The 17904-nt window shown below is 39.3% G+C and overlaps 1 protein-coding gene across 6 annotated transcripts in view; it reads left to right on the top strand.

Moving 5' to 3' along the window:
- The window catches only part of Pappa2 (pappalysin 2), a 256051-nt gene that overhangs the window by 142960 nt on the left and 95187 nt on the right, over nucleotides 1-17904 (top strand). For all 6 annotated transcript variants that reach the window (XM_031386494.1, XM_031386463.1, XM_031386444.1 and 3 more), the window contains exons 14-15: nucleotides 3420-3555; nucleotides 3743-3950. In XM_031386494.1, the coding sequence (XP_031242354.1) occupies nucleotides 3420-3555; nucleotides 3743-3950 (344 nt within the window). The remainder of the gene's footprint in view (nucleotides 1-3419; nucleotides 3556-3742; nucleotides 3951-17904) is intronic.

Raw genomic sequence — 17904 nt, 5'->3', positions numbered from 1 at the left:
AAAGACATGTCTAAAAAGCAAACCCAGGATTTTTGCCAGGCTCTATCTCTCTGTTTCTGTCTTTGTCTTTGTCTCTGTCTCTGTCTCCATCTCTCTCTCTCTCTCTCTCTCTATATATATATATATATATATATATATATATATATATATATATATGTATACACATGTATATGTATAATATATATGTATATGTATGTATTATATATTGTATATATATTGTATAAATATATTGTATACTATATACAATACATACACATACATATATATTATACATATACATATATATGTATATAATTTTATATAATATATAAAAGCTTTGCCTGTGTCTCTCTACATCTCTCTGTTTCTATGTCTCTCTTATCTGTGTCTCTCTGTTTCTCCCTCCCTCACTCCCTCCCTCTGTTCAAAAGTAAGTCATGGCTTCTCTTTACCTGAACCCAGATTGGTAATTAATATATGTAGAGATTCAGACTGATATTTGCTATTGAGGTGCAAAAAAGTTACGAGATAAAAATGTTTGTTCTTTGTGCTTCTAGTTGCTGCTGAGGATTATACTCAGACTTTGTTTGAGAGTTCAACTCGCCTATCTTTCCTGTAAAAAGAAATGCCTGAGATTCAGCAACCACACCTGATCAAATCTTATTTCTCTGCTTTGTGTAACCCAACAACGTTCTCCTTATAAGTCTCACCTGTGGGTTTCCTGCTTGATCTGTGGCCTGGAGGTCCTGCTCTAACCTCTCCCTACAAAGCATGACACAGAGGCTAGAAGTTTCAGAGTAATTTGGTATTCAAAACAGAAGTCTTCGTTGTCAAGAGATACAAAGTGCCTTGGAAGGTTTGAGTACAGACCCTCAGGCTAGAAAAGCCCACACCTACCATAAATCCTACTAATGCTTCCTACATGCATGGAAGACTGGGCTGCCCTGTGCTCTACTGCAGCCAGCTTGACCTTCAGTTCGGAGACGTTCTCTTTAAACTCTTATTTCTGGCTCAGGAAAAGAGCTGTCTTCCAGGCTCAGGTCTCTGCTGTGGTCCATGGAAAGGAAGGAGTTATGGGGAGTGCCCGGGAGGCTTTGATGCCATTTGCTGCTGGGGTCAAGAGCTTTGAGCTAGACTCTGGATATGTTTTATGTCTAGCCCTTGGCCATCCAGGGATAGAGGACTTCATTTTAGAAGCTGTAACCTATGGGCCTGGGTGTTTTTGAAGTTGTGAAGGAATATTTATTACTTCAAAGAAGGGAAATGAAAAGAGAGTGGGGGAGACACTATGTAAAGAGAGTGTGGCTGGACCTTCCCACAAAGGTGGAAAGGACTAAGGGAGAGGGCTGTGTTGCCCTGACCACTGAAAATCGTAAAATAACCCCAATTAAGCCAGTAGTTCAAATGAACACTATAAGCATGCTGCCAGGACTCAGGAAATCCCAGTCTGTGGACAAAAAAGAATTCTTGTAAAAATGGAAAACATGTTTTACTCTTTTAGCCACTTCAGAGGAGGTCCCTACCAATTAGGTGAGCAATGCTCTATACCGGAACTACATCATTCTTAGAAGCCAAGAAAAAGCCACAATGGTCATCCCTGAAAACATATATACAAGTAACATTATACATACTGAGCATATTTTACACACACACACACACACACACACACACATACACAGAGAGAGAGAGAGAGAGAGAGGGAGAGAGAGAGAAAGAAATACAACAGTGACTAAGAAAAACTTGTATTTCAAAATCTTAATATATATATATTCATTAATCAATATGCAATTGTTTATATATGCAATTAATGAAAAAAGGGAGACATTGAATTTGAAAAATAGCCAGGAGGGGTATATGACAATGTTTGGAGGGAGAAAAGAAAAGGAGGAATTAGAACTCATGGAATTATAATATGATCTCAAAAATTACAAGACATCCTTTTTTAAAATTCATACCATTGGGCTGGTGAGATGGCTCAGTGGGTAAGAGCACTGACTGCTCTCCCAAAGGTCCTGAGTTCAAATCCCAGCAACCACATGGTGGCTCACAACCTTCCATAATGAGATCTGACTCCCTCTTCTGGTGTGTCTATATAATAATAAAATAAAAAATTTTTAAAAATTAAAATGCACTCCAAACTTCGTAAGTTGGAATGCCTATGTAGCAGAGGGAAAGTTTAGACATCATTCTTAATAGAAATTAGAAGTGAAAGGCTATTATTGTACAGTCTTGCAGTCTGTCACCTCAGAACAAGATATATATATATATATATACAATAGAATTCTTCTTGCTTCAGTTTTGACTTGTTTTCAAGCAAAGGGCAGGAATCTAACCTTGAGACACAAAGGAAGCTACACAAGAAGTTTTTCAAGTTTTAAACCTCAGAGGCAACAGATTCTATAAGAGTATCTTTCTTAGTCACTACTTTATTGCTGCAAGGTAATGTTATAACCAAGGCAATTGTTATAAAAGAAAACATTTAATTGGGGGCTTGCTTACAGTTTTAGAAGCTTAGTCTGTTGTTCTCATTGTACAGGTCATGGTGGCATGCAGGCAGGGTGCTGGAGAAGTAGATGAGAACTATGTCCTAATCTCCAGGCAGAGAGAGGGCAGGTTGGCAGGCTAGAGGGAAGGAGGTATGGAAAGGGGCAAAGAGAAAGAGAGTTGGAGGATGGGCAGAGACAGGCTGGCACTCTGGTGACTAAGCATTCAAATGTATGAGCTTATGAGGCCAGTCTCATTCAAACCCAAGCTTCTCTCCTACATTATAGTTTCCTGGTAATGGAGAAGTTCTGAGAAAGGGTATAGGAAGCAGGGAGATGAGGAGGATAACAATGATACCTGGTCTGATATTCAGGTAGAACAGAAGAAAGTAGCTTGTTTACCTAAATGGTGGCTCATTGGTCATCTTGTCTTCTCCCTCCCTTTAATTTAGAAGGGGATTGATTAATATAGAGGACTATTGTCTCTGTTAAAGGTCTTTGGAGAAATTTAAAAAGATAGCTCCAAGCCAGGCATATTTCTTTCCTGTATTCCTAGTTCTTGAAGAATAGAGGCATGACAATCAGGAGTTCAAGATCATCCTTAAGTAAATAGTGAATTTGAGCTAGCCTGGTCAATTTGAGAACTCCAAAAACAAACAACAAATTAACACATAAGCAAACAGATAAAGCTAAGTTGTAATGAATAAAATAGCAGCACTAAGCAGTTTTGAGAAAGGATGCTCCACAGCTACTGATGATTTTCTTTTCATCTCATCGAACTCATCTTCATGCTTGCTGTCACCTTAGATCCTGTTGTGCTTACTCTACAGTGTTTTCCATTGCAAAGAATAAAGTTCTTACTTTCAAAGAACTACTCTAGAATTATAGAGATAAGATAGGCACATACCTTGCTTGTCTATGGAAACAGTGGCTCATACTGTGTGTGCTTAATCCTAGGTGTGTTTCAATGAGCCAGGAGTTGCAGTGGCAGTTTTCATTTTCTTGGCATCTGATGGCCTGACTCCTGGGGAGCATCAGCAGGCAACAGTGACCCTTTACCTGGTTGATGTCAGTGGAAGCAACCACTCTCTTGGTGAGTTGAGAATTATTTCTTTAGAACCACTAGTGGCTATTCCAATAGCCTTAGGAGTCAGTTTGATATTGATGTCTGAAAATGTTTGTGGTCTTGTATATGTCACATAGCTAAGGGAGGATAAACAGGTGATAAAGGTTCTAAGTGAATAGCTGAGAATGGGATTCTTTACCTTATTTCTTCTCAGGGACCTATGGACTGTCATGTCAACATAATCCACTGGTTATCAATGTGAGCCATCATGAGAATGTCTACCCCCAACATACCTCCGCCATGCTGCTGAATTTTTCATCCCCACTGGTGGGCATCTCAGCAGTTGCTCTAAGGACATCCTCCCAGACCGGTTCTTCAGCTCCCAGTAACTGCATACCAGAGCAAAATCATCAGGGAAAGAGGTACAGAGCTAGTTTTTCCCACATTTCTCCCAGTGCCCTTGTGACTACAATGTGTTGTTATTATTTAAGCTCATAGTGATATACAATGGTTGCTTAATCATTAACTGAAAGGATGGATTTAAGAACTATGAAAAAGTCCTGAGAACCAGGAAAAAAAACAACGTATAGAAGTCAAACTTGGGCTTTTCAGATATTTTCTTCTTTTTTTAGTTGAGTATAATCTTTTTGTGACTATTTACCATCTTTTCAAGGTCTTAACATCTTGTTTACATATAAAGTTGCTGCAGGCTGGCCAGTCTGGGCCTCCCTCAACCCTCAGGAGAAATGGGGTCCTAGCCAGGTCAACAAGGCATAGGTGAAGAAATGATGGCAGAGACGACACATGGAAGTACAGGATCTGAATGTATGTCTTAAAAATGGCATCAGACTTTTACAGTCATTGCAAAAGAGAAATGATAAATATGGCAGCTCAGCAGTTGAGGTACATCTGAGGCTATCTGAAACACACTGGGTCTAAAGCAGCAGTCATCCCTTCTGGACTGGTGCTGCTTCCCCCCCACCCCCATCCAAGTGCTCTGGGCCGGGGGACTGTGGACTGCATGAATCTAAGTCCTAGTCCATCTAAGTTCTAGTTCTAGTCAGAATGCTAACCCCTGCACAAAGTGAAAACCAGGCTTATATGGTATACAGAAAACAGGGCGAATGACAAAAGTCACATAGGCAGGCGAGGTTTACAACAAGGTCAATAGGATCAGAGAGCAAGACTGAATTCACTAAGCAAGTGACCACCACATCAAGGTCAGAAGGATCAGGTATCTGTGTGTGAATTTTGCAGAAGAGCAGTGGTGCCCTCCCTGCTGGGGCTATTTTGGTATTCTCATGCTAATTCACTAGGTCTGCTGGAGGCAAACACCAGGAAGTTCCAATCTAGCAGTTCCTGATAATTCTCTGGGTCTTGCTGGAGGCAAGCACCAGGAAGTTCCGATCTAACAGTTCTTGCTAATGCCCTTGAGTGAGGGAAGCCCTTCGATTACTCTCTAGTATGTAAAACAGTTCTGTCTTCTGTGGGACTGGCCTAAGAAATGTGCTTGACCTCTGTTGCTAACTCTGAGGACAACCTGTCTGATAAGGCGGATTCCTTGAGAGAAATTCCAAGCTAAGGACAGCTTGGAATTAAATTAGGATATGTTGGAACATTATGCTGGCCAGGAGACAATGACTAATCTTAAGTTTAGCCATTAATGAATCATTTCTTGGGGTACCTTTTATGCCTAAATAAGAGGGCGTGTTGATGATTGGAAAGACTAATCTACTTAGGAGATAACAACTGTCTGAATATCCAGGAGGCACAGACTCCCTTTGAAGTCATAATACCTCTTATCCTTAATCAGGCTTTTACCCCCTATATTGTAGACTTTATTGGAGTAGACGGGTGGGGTGGGCATGGCATAAAGTCACTGACTTTAAACCAACACTGTTATTTAAACTGCCAAAAATTTTGTGCCCAAAACTCAATGTTCTCTAAGCAATCTATATTTATTTACTTGTTCCCACCTGGACAGTGTATATAGCAAATTTAAGAATTACTTGCTAAGGCATATCACATGATCACAAGACCACATATGGATATTGGAAATTTATCAGCTCCATGTGCCTTTCTGAGGACATTCATGATTGTCATCATCTATATAGATGAGGATCCCTGGAGTCTTAGCAGCTGCTAAGGGTTATACTTTAAAATATTCCTGAGCCTACTTTTGGAGGTAGGGAACACTTTAAATTAAACAATCTGTGCTGCAGGTGGGATAGAATGATTCTTTCAGTGGTCTAATAGATCATTGTAACCAAAGGGTAACAGAAACATTTCTTCAGAGAGCAAAGTAAGTCCACTTTCTTGGTGACCCAGAACCTAATCACAAAAGCTAGTGTTGTAAGCAATGCTCCAACATGCACCATGGTGCCACCACATCCATCCCAGGTATACTAGAAACCCTCTCTGAGAGTGATGCAGAGTAGATAATACTACTAGAATATATTGGCTTTCTACTGATCTATAGCAAACCACACCAAAATGTAGTAATTCAACATCTTGATATGGCATGGCTTCTGAGGGTAATAAATCTAGATGCAGCTCAGAGATCTGTCATAGGCTTAGGCTCACTTACGAGGGTGCATTTGAGCTGTTGACCAAGGTGACTCAAAGGAAGTTGGGGAATTCACTTCGAAGTCTGTCGCTATGACAACTGGTAGCCTCAGATAAGCTATACCCAATAGATATGAGCAGTGGGCAATCACACATAAGTATGACTCAATTTGATCTATGTGAGACTCTCCACACACTGTTTGACTGTATTAGATATGGTAGCTATTGATCCAAGAGAAAAAGAAGTCCCAGGGATGATGGATACATGAGACACTTCCCATGAGGGAAGCCCCAGTCATTTTTAGAACCTAGTAGTAGGAATGGCAGCTCACTACTTCTGAAATGTTTGATGCAATAGACATGAGTTAATGAGTCTACCCATGGTTTTGTATAAAAACACAGACCCCTGTGGAAATCTGAGAGGCCATCTACTATATGTGGTGATTGTAGCTTGTGTTAATTGAGCAGTGACGAGATGCCAGATATTGGGCTAAGTGTGAGAAAGTTAGAACAGAGTGAGAGACAGTGTGGATATGGAAATTTTATCATTAGCTAGTTCATCTACGGTTTTTAAACCTTCTTAGAAGATACCTTTAAACCTTCACACAAAATGTATACTATTAAAATATCATAGTCTTTCATAATTATCACCTCCTTTTTCAAGTATTTTCAAGTTATTTTTCCATATCAGCTCTATGTCTGGTCTTAAGCCACACAGCATTTCTTTCAGGTCCTTGAATCATGTGTTCTCAATGAGTCTGTGCACATAATGTTCCTACTCTTTTGAATGTTGTCCAGTCCTTGTCATTTCAAACTACATCATCAGGACTCCCATCCTGAGAAGCTCTGTCAAGCTCCTTCATTGTTTTCTTAAGCCAATTGTACCAAAGTGGCCATCACATTGCATGGTAGTCATTTCTTTACTGCACATTCATTCACATTGAATTCTGGGCACCCTGTAGTGGAAATTCTGCTCAGGATTTGTTAGTGCCTAGCTGAGAACCTGACACATCGTAGGTATGAGAAACTTATGTTGCATGGCAGTTGTTTTTAATGCTCTGTGGAGCAGAACTGAACAAGAAAAAGAACAAAGAAAAGCAGACGTTCCAGCCTCTGTAAACATAAAGGATCAGCATTGCCCTCTGCATCATAGCTGTGGAAGGTTAAGGCGGGAGCTAATTAATGGTGATCCCTGCTCCTGGTTCTTCATGTATTTTCATGTGGCACTGTGAGAAAAACAAGTTTTATATGCGTGCATGCAAGCCAGTGGAAATAGGATCTGATTCTCCAGTTTACACTGAGTACATCTGGAATGCATAAACATTTCCAAACCACATGTGACTGACAGGAGCCATGAAAATTGGCCTTTTCCTTCGCAGCCAGCAGATCAGTACAATATAGTACATTTTTATACATGGGATACATAAGGAGTCTCATGTATTTTTCTCATGAATATATTTCAAATGTGAATTCTTATGCACTTACAAAGTAGAACTCTTTGGTGGCAGTATCACATCAATCATTGTTATATGTATAGATACCCTATAAAATGAAACCCTCAGGTTCTATATATTGTAAAAAGTGGATTTCTGGCCTCTTCCTTATGCCATATAACCCAAATTCCATTAATACTTAGGTAAATAAAGGGAGAGTTGGCATATGCCTGGTGATTATAAGTTATGCTATCCATTTTTTATTTAACTATTAATGAACCTTAACCTGTCTCTCCTAGAATCATTTTTTTTCCAACTTGATTGATTCATAGAATTTCAGTTGAAAGCTTAAAATCCTGTTAGGTTCAATGGTGACATTTAGTATTTTTTCTTTGTCCAAAGTAATTTTTTCTTGTATCCCACTGAAATCCTAACAATACAGAAAAAAAAAGATATATGAAACGCTGATAAAAAAAAAGGAAACTCAAATTTTGCCTGGGAGTCTGGTTGTAAGAAGTGTAGTGGAGTTAAATTATGAAACACCATTTGAAGGCAAGTCACATGCTTGTTGTAATCTTAAAGAATTACCAAGAGGGTGGGTGTAGAATGGAGTTTGCCTGTTATAGTGCTGGTCTATCATCAATGAGACCAAGTTTTATTCCTAGCACTATATATAAAGGGCATGGTAACATAAGCCTATAAGCCTAACTGTGGGAAGGTAGAAGAAAAAGGGTCATTAATATCATTGCCAGCTACAGAGTAAGCTCACAGCTACCCTGGGTTACATGAGGATCTCTCTCCTCTCCTCTCCTCTCCTCTCCTCTCCTCTCCTCTCCTCTCCTCTCCTCTCCTTTCCTCCTCCCCTTGCCCCTCCTTCCCCTCCCCTTCCTTCTCCTTCTCCTCCTTCTCCTTCTCTTCCTCCTTCTTCCTCTCTCTCTCTCTCTCTCTCTCTCTCTCTCTCTCTCTCTCTCTCTCTCTCTCTCAATTAAGGCATATGGACCACTTTGGCCTTTTTTTCTAGTTGAGCAGTATTGTTTATTTAGAGAAAAGGTCAAAGTCATAGACAAAGCTGGGAGATTACCCCCAAGACTTTAGGGGTAAAATGTGGCATACATACAAATAAAGGATTAAAGCATTGGGAATGGTTTGGATAAAAAGAAGAAAGAAAGGAAAGACAGAAGAAAGGAAGATGTAAAGGAGTAAAGATGGAACACCTATTGGCTTTGATGTCATTCACCTTATGATGGCTGCACAGTTTCTGACTCTTCCAGCTTACTCTACTGATCAGGGGATCCATACATCTTAAAGATCAACTTTAGTCCTCTTTTTTGGGCCATGAATAGTCAATAAGTACTCATATCATGCTTTTCCACATGCTCTTTCTGTCTCTATTTACTGTAAAGTCCCAGTTAACTTGTTACAAGCACTAGAATCAGATGACCCACAAAATTGTAGGACAGTGCCAATGACTTTGGGAAACAAAACCATCTTTTTGTTATGTAAGAAGCATTTGGCATTACTCCCTATGGAAGTAGATTAAAATGTTAAAGATCATGACTTTAGAAATTCACAAGTTAAAAATCAGGAGAATTCATCAATAGACAGGAACTGCTATTGAACCTGTTACTTCTTCTACAGCAGGCCATTCGTTCTTTCAGAAACATGGATGCAGTAGAAAAATTGACTGCAACTCCTTTGGTCATGATTGATGACATATCCACAGGTTCCCCAATGTTGAATCTCTGGAGATAAAACATACCTACCATTCCATTTCCCAGAACATGGGTTGATGTTGATGACAGCATTGAAAGTCCTGACTGTTTATCTCCCTTCTACTTGCCTAAGTTTCTCGATCTGCTTGTCCTACATTGGGTGAGAAGTTAGTACAAACCTTCCAGACAACAGTCCTTCTTTCTGTTTATCCGTGACTTGCCAGCAGGGTTAGCACTCTCTAATTTGATGTTTCATAATTAGGTGTGTGGCTTATTCTGAGTGTTTGGTCTTTGTTAAGCTCCTACCTCCTGCCAAACCTTTTGCTTCTTCTGTGTTTGACTTTGAAGTCTACTTTGTCTGGAATTAAAATTTCCATTCCTGTTTTCATTTTGCTTGCATTTGTTTGATAAATATTTGTCTCTCTTTCATTTTCAACCTTTCTTTTTCTCCACTGCCAATGAGCCCAGGGCCCATTGCTTCATTGCATTGTTTACAAAGACAGTAGTAGTACCATGTTAAAACATGCCAAGTTCTGTTCTGAAAAATCTACTTCTAAACTTGAAGCATCTAGTAGCCTTGAGGATGCTATAGGATGTTCACCTTTAGATCATTCACCCCCAGCACGCAAAGGCTTCAGCCAATGGCTCAGTGCGTCCACATACTCTGATGCTTTTGCCTACCTGATGTTTTGAGCTGAGTTGAGGACAGTATTGATGAGGATGATGGGTGGAGAACAGCTCACTGATCAATAGAAAGCAGTGATCAGTTATCTGGTCTTTAAAGCAGGGCTGATAAGAAAGAAAGGAGGACTTGTTTAACTATTTTAACATTTTCTGGCTTCTTTTATATGTTTTTGTAGTACTTGGAATTGAACCAGAGCCTAGATCATGCTAAGCAAGTGTCTGCTACTCAGCTATATCCTTAGCTCTCTTCACTTCTTTCAGTAGGACGAAAACACAAAAGAAAGAAGAAATGTCTGTTTCTTTCCTTTAGTATAGTGCTTATCCAGACCTACCCTAAAAGCAACGACAACAAAAAAGCAACAACAATAATGATCACCAAGAAGTATATGCTCTGACTGCCAATGATGTTTCCAAATTTAATTCTATTTTATTCTTTAACCAAGAGGAAATCTCTGATGATTCTAGTTTTGGTTTGTGATATGAATCAGATGTTCACATTTTCCTGTACTGCTAATATTTCAGTAGGAATCTGAGACAATGCTTAGTAGAATCTTGTCGTGTGATGGAAAGCAATATAGATAGAGTTTGTGGGAGGACATGATGATGCCAGGTTGGAAGCTACCCCCTCTTTCTCTATCTTTATGCTTTCTCATTCTCCTCTTAGAAGGTGCAGTGGTTACCAAACCTCTTCATTCTTCTAGATATATCTGCTTTCATTGGTTGAATTGTAAAGTCACATCTGGATTTTGTTAATATTTATCCTTTGCCAGTTATACCATGTTTTCTGAGCACACAAGGAAGGGGCTTCTTCTGAGTTCAATGTGCCCTCTTTGTTTGTTGTGATTTGTCTAGTCCTATGTGCCTAGGATTCCTACATACAGTATCCCCTTTGGGTCCCAAAATGCTGGTTTGGGTTGGCATTTTATCATAATGAAGGCTTGGTTTCCTATGATTCTTTTTCATGCCACAGAGTATATGTTAGTTACTTGTGGGTTGCTGTGATAAAACACCATGGGCAAGACATCTTAAGAAAGGAGTGATTTTAGTTTGTCTTATGGTTTCAGAGGGACAAGTGTCTATGATAGTATATCAGAAGCATGACAGTTAGGACCAGTCATGGTAACAATATTAGGGTGCTGGGAGCTCACATCTTGATCCGTAAGCATGAAATAACAAAATAAACTACAGGTGGTATGAGTCTTTAAACACTCAAAGCCTACCTCCAGTGGCATACTACTCCCTCCAACAAGGTCACACCTCCTTAAACTCCCCAAGCAGTGTCACCAACAGGAGACCAAATGTTCAAATGTATGAATCCATGTGGGATATTATCATTCAGACCAACACACTGTGTTCCCATTAACAAGGTACTCAGCATGGTGTTGGAGCCTAGGAGAACAACCAAACCAAACACAGAATTGAATCTTTGTCAATCTATCTTCTAGTGTCATTACTGGTACCATTCTGTGTCAGTTAGGGTCCAGTCAGGATGAAGTAATTAAAATAGGGAGTTTAATATAGTTACTAACTCCTGGTTAAAAAAAAAAAAAAAAAAACCTCTGGTTAAATAGAACAATCATTGTTTTGACCAGTGGCAGAATAGTCAAGAAAGGAACAAATGTGGGAAATGGTCCCCATTCAAATGGGATTTGGATCTCATGGCAGAAGACAGAGATGGGGTATAATGGATTTAAAGAAGGTGGCTAAAATTCTACAGGATGGGTCTGAACACCAGGAACTCCCTTACATGGCATGTGAGTGTTGGAGAGGGTAGCTTGTTACCAAACTTCAGGCTGAGGACTTACTAAGACTTATTGGAAAGATACCATCAAGATTCTTTTGAAATTCTGAAAGATCACCCCTGAGAAATGACAAATATTGATGAGGTACACCCATTGGGGTCTATGGAATGTTATAGGGGAGATAGCTGAGGTGTATAAGAGTATAATGTCCTCTGAGGTGAGCACTCTACACTGTCTCACACATTGCTCCCTACTGAGTACACTGGCATTAGAGAGAGGATCTCATATAGTTGGGAAGAGTTAAGTCCCTTCATCCTGCATTATGTTTTTGTGCTCTCTACTGAAGAAAACAACATGGCATGCTTACTAGCAAAAGAGAATTTTCACAGTCCGTCCAGGTCTGCTATTACAAAGTAGGGCAATCACGAGAAGCATGGGTTATCAAATCAGCAGTGACACAGTACTAGTTGGCAAAGCATCACAAATAGCATCTCTCTACCTTTCATGTTGAAATAAAATTTCCTTTAACTTCCTGGCTTCAATATGATGACTAGTTTCAATGCAGCTTCCAAACAGCTGGAGCTAAGTAGAAATGGGTGTTTCAATCTTTTGATGGCTTCAATGTAAGTTCAAGGCAAAAATATAAAGGGATTAAAATTTCATTAGCTTACTTGGTACTTAAAGTACACATTCTGAGTCAGATAGAAAACATATAATAGATACTAATAAAAATGATAATGGACAGTGAGATTTCCTTCATCCTATCACTTATCATGACCAAGTATTCTCATGTAAAATTGAATCAGGTATTTATTTTTTCAAACGGATATGCATGTGCAGCCTGAGTTATTTCTTCTATTTCTTATCTACCCAGCATATAAATGATAGACAGATAAGGGAAGGATAGACAGATATTTATGTTTTGATCCTTATTATCATTTTATAACATGGACTATTGTTTTGTGTAATAGTGTAGGATCCACATGATGAATGGTTATATGTGTGTATGTCTATTGCCTTACTCAGAATAAAAATATAACTATGGTTTCATTTCAAGAAACTTTCTGAAAAAAGTAATGTGGACCAATCTGGAAATTAAATTCCTTTTTATGGTGGGCTTGTATGTATGTGTGTTCATTCTGTTATACACACACACACACACACACACACACACACACACACCACATGTGTGTGTGTGTGTGAGTAGTGGGGTTGGCCTGATGCTGCTTGTATTCCAATGCTAATACTGCTTCCTCAAGAGGTGGTTGTGCCTGATCAGCAGATAGATCATTACATACACATGCAATGCCATCTGAACCTTCTCCCCATTTTAACTGGTCAATAAAAGTCTAGAGCCTGTGATTGCGAAGTGAAAGGGGAAAGGTGGGACTGGGTGTTCTAGAAGAGATGGCAGGTAGAGAGAAGGAGTAGGGGAAGAGGAAGAAGATAGAACAGGAGGAAGCCACCATGGGCTAGAACTGCCAGAAGAAACAAGTGATAAGGGGGCTTATAGTAGGGGAATAAATTAGTATAGTCCTAGATCTGCCCAATTAGGTATATAGCTTATAATTAAAATATCTAGATTGTGTGTCATTTATACGGGCTTATTAGGATTGAAAAATCCAACATTTTTATGCAGGTGTGGGTGTATAAAGAGATAGAATATTCATCTTCCAAAATATTTTAGATGTCACAATATGCCAGAAATTGTGACTGAAATCATTAAAAAACTGAAGTATATGTTATACTATACAAGGACCTCTTATTTCAAATAAGCAAAGCCAAGACTAGGATCCATGTAATTTCTAATAATAAAAGATTTACTGAAAAGAATGACCTATTCCTTCAAGTAATTCTCAAGAAAGCTGCCACCCTCCTTGAAACTCTACTGGAATTAGCATAATGGGAATTCTGCAGGCCTCACAATAATCAAAGAGGACCTACACTCTAGATGACATAACTAGGCATGCTATTTTGAGGAAATGGTGTAAAGTTAAAGACAGCTCAATGCAGTGAAGGTAGGTGGAAATGTTTGATGGACTGGGCCATTGAAGTGGAAGGTATAAAGATACTTTGGGCTTTGGGGGAAGTTTAGTAAATATAAAGTCCAGACCAGGGAAATTTTATAGGTAAATCCAGGGAATTGGGGAATACTAGGAAATGAGAGGTTGCTTGTTTTTATTACTTTTTAAGGTTTATTTATTATTGTGTGCATTGGTACTCTGCCTGTGCAAGGGGCCAGAGCTTCTGGGACTGGAGTTCTAGACAACTCTGAGATGTCATGTGGGTGCTTCCTCTGGAAGAGCAGCCATTGCTCTTAGCTGCTGAGCCATCTCTCCAGCCCCTGGAATGAGAAGTCTTGACCCAGGTTCTATAACATTCTAGCCCAAACAAAAAGAATATGACTTCTTAAAGAAGAGAAAACCTGAACAAAAATTCTCTGCTATAAAAAGTTCAGGAAGTCCAAGAAAAGAAGGTGTAACTTCAAAAGCCTTGTTTATGTATGTGCATATTTTCCATTTCTGTCTAACGGTATTGCTTCAAACACGGCATTTAATACTAGTACGTTTTAAACTTCACAGTTTCTATTAGCTAAATGTCTCGACCATGCCTAGCTAATTCTTCTTTGAAGCTATGATGAGCTATCAGCTAAAAGTGTGTACTAATCAGAAGACTTAACAGGAGAAAGTGATATTTCACAGGGTTGGTAGTTGACTCTAGAACACTCTCTGATGGGGTCCTTTCTGTGCTTCTGACTGTTGCATGGAAGGTCCTTCTACTTTCTTGTCATAAAGTTATCATGGGTGGCACCACATGGGGCAGCTCATACTAGGCATCTGTTTCTTTCAATCCAGTGAGACAGTGTGTCAATAAGAGGACCTTAAAGAGCTTAGGGGATGGCTCAGTGTGTAAGAGAGAGCTTATTTTGTGATTGTGAGAGCCTGCGTTTGAAACCCCAGCACCCATGTAAAAAGTCAAGCATGGATCCATGTCCCTACAGCCTCAACATTGTGTTGAAACAATGACAGTAGATTTTGAGAGCTTCTTCGACAGTCAACATAGACAAAATGACAAGCTTCCGGTTGTATTAAGGCAATGGGCAAGTAATGATAGAGGATAGCAATGAAAGTCACCTATCACCTGCCCATGCATACATGAAGGGGTGCACACCTGAATATTCATGTTCATGCAACACATACAACATACACACACACACAAACATGCACACACACACACACACACACACACAGAGAGAGAGAGAGAGAGAGAGAGAGAGATCACAGCCATAATGTCTTAATAACAGAAGTGGTATCTTGTTAGACCAGTGGTTCTCAATCTTCTTAATGCTGTGACCTTTTAATACACATCCTCTTCTTGTGTGACCCCAAACATAAAATTTTTTGTTACTTCATAACTGTAATTTTGCTACTGTTATGAATCATAGTGGTAATATCTGATATGCAGGATATCTGATATGTGACAACTGTGAAAGAGCCCTTTAAGTTCCAAAAGGGTCATGAACCACAGGGTGGGAACCACTGTGTTAGGTGGTTAGAAGAAAATCACTAGTCCCAACAATACTCATGCTGAGAGGTCTACACAAGAGCATGAGTCCAGAAAGCAGGAGCACCACCTATTACTGTGTTAACCTGTGCTAAGTAGATATGCTCACAGATGCTAGAATTATAAGTATGGAGGTGTGGAACATCCTGACAGCCACATGTGACAGCCATGTGGTTTCAGCCTGCTGGAATGGTTAGGCCAAAGGGCTGTATGAGTAGTTAGCATGCTGGGAGAAAAAAAAGTAAGAATTTTTGGAAGAGTAGTGGCTTGAAAAGGAAGTCCCGGCTGTACGAATTCCCTAGTTGCTGGTAGGTAGGTAGACTCTCTAAGCTTCCCACTCATTGGTATGTTCTTTCCACTGTCTGACAATAGCAGGTCTAGTTTACAAATGGCCCCTGTCCAGAATTTATTTACAAGCTCATTTCTCTGCATCTCTTCACCTGCTCCAGAGCCACCTTCTGTGTAGGTGGAATGGGAGAGTTAACATATTCATCAAAATGAAATTCAATCATTGATATCGAGCATTTGTTTTGCTTTTTGTTTTCCCCAAAATAATGAAGTTATGTTTATCCAAACATAAAAATCGTTTTGGTTATTGTTTAAATTATATCTCTGTTTTGATGCTTTTCATAATGATGGATGAGAGTGTTCCATATTTATGCAAAGCAATCTTTCAGAAAAGGTTAATATAATGTGCATTGAACTATAAAACTAATTTTTAAAATGATTTAACTCTTCAAATAATTGTGCCTTCCAGAAAAGCATTGTTAATATTAAATGATATTATTTTGTATTAGCTTTTGGTTCATAAACAAGTTGAAATGTATATACAAAGATTTCCAGTATGTCCCTAGCACCACCACCCCTAGGCATAATATTCCCCATTCCCCACAGCTATCAGTAGAGTAGTCCATTGGTTATAACTGATGACCCCACATGGTCACAGATCATCCTTCAGATGCTGTAGTTTATAATGGGGTTTATTCTCTTTAAAATTTTCAATTAATTGACTATGTGTGCTTGTATATTTGTATGGGGGTATATATGTGTAAGTACTGTGTCTGTGTGTGTAGTATATGTGAATGTATATGGGCAGTTACATATGCCTGTGTGCATGCCTGGAGGCCACAGGAATGAATTGGATGTCCTCTCCATTTCAATCAGAGATCTCTCATTGAATCCAGAGCCAAATCAGTGGTCAGCAAACCCCTGTTATCCTTAGGTCTCTACCCTGCTCAGCCCTGGGATTACCAGTACTTGGGTATGAGACCTGAGCCCAGGTCTTCCTACTTGCTCAGCAAATGTCCCTATCCACCCAGCCATCTCCCCAGTTCACCTCCCAAGGTGTCATTTTTCCATGGGTCTCAAAAAAGTTGTCATGACACAAATCCATGGCCACAGTGTCACATTTTTATTTTCTAAATGTTCTCTATCTTTTCAGCATTCTGCTTGTGACCATCTCTCTAACATACTCATGACTGATTTTTTTATTTCCTACATCAATTTGCCTTTCTTTTCTGGAGTGTAGTCTCTTCTGGTTGGCTTCTTTTCTTTACACACTTAAGCTTCCTGTGTCTTCCCTTGTCTCAGTGACTCATTTTGTCTTCCTACTGGGTAATAGTTCACTGCTTGGGTATATAGCCATCATAAGTGTGCTTCTCCAACCACGTGCTGAAGGACATCTTATTTGCTTCCATCTTTTAGCAATTATGAAGTAAGCTGCTATAAATGTCCATTAAATGCATTTGTGTGGCCTTTTTGGTAAGTCTTTAATTCCTTTGTGTAGTTACAAAGGTGGGAAATTTCTGGTCAAGCCTATGTTTAATTTTGTTAACATATGTATTAGCTTTTAATCAGCAGTAATCATTGCTGGAAAGACTAATACCTCTCTATTTTGCATCTCTCAGTCTTCTTTTTTTTTTTTACTATAAATCAATATTTTTCTTAATTAAAACAAATTGGGCTTAAACATAGAACATGTAAGTCAAAGAAAATAATATACACATTATATACTTGCATGATTCTGTCTCAAGGTCACAATATGTTTGTATCATATGTATCAATTAAAGTCAAACATCCAAATATTGTATATTTATCATGAAAATGCTTATATACATGTACACGATTCAGAACCTTGCCATGCTTTTCTTTTCTTTTTTTAAATTAGATATTTTCTTTATTTACATGTAAATTTCTCCATTCCCAGTTTCCCCTCCAAAAAACAAAGAAACAAACAAAAACAAACCCCTTTTGCCTCCACCCTCCCCATGCCTGCCACCCCACCCTCTCCCACTTATTGGCCCTGGCATTCCCCTACACTGGGGCACAGAACCTTCACAGGACCGAGGTCATCTCCTCCTAATGATGATCAAATTGCAATCCTCTACTATACACATGCTGCCAAAACAATCAGACCCCTCCATGTGCAGTCCTTGGTTGGTGTTTGAGACCCTGGGAGCTCTGAGGGTACTAGTTAGTTCATATTGTTGTTCATCCTAAGGGGCTGCAAACCCCTCAGCTCTATTGGTCCTTTCTCTAACTCCTTCACTGGGGACCCTGTATTAAGTTCAATAGATGTCTGTGAGCCTCTACATCTGTATTAGTCAGATACAGTCAGAGCCTCTCAGGAGATAGCTATATTTAGGCTGGCTTGCCCTTCCTTCAGTCTCTGCTCCA

This window comes from Mastomys coucha, unplaced genomic scaffold (assembly GCF_008632895.1).
Source record: "Mastomys coucha isolate ucsf_1 unplaced genomic scaffold, UCSF_Mcou_1 pScaffold1, whole genome shotgun sequence".
NCBI lineage: Eukaryota > Metazoa > Chordata > Mammalia > Rodentia > Muridae > Mastomys > Mastomys coucha.
The sequence above is the reverse complement of the archived record's forward strand: the minus strand, read 5'-3'. Positions and strand labels throughout refer to the sequence as shown.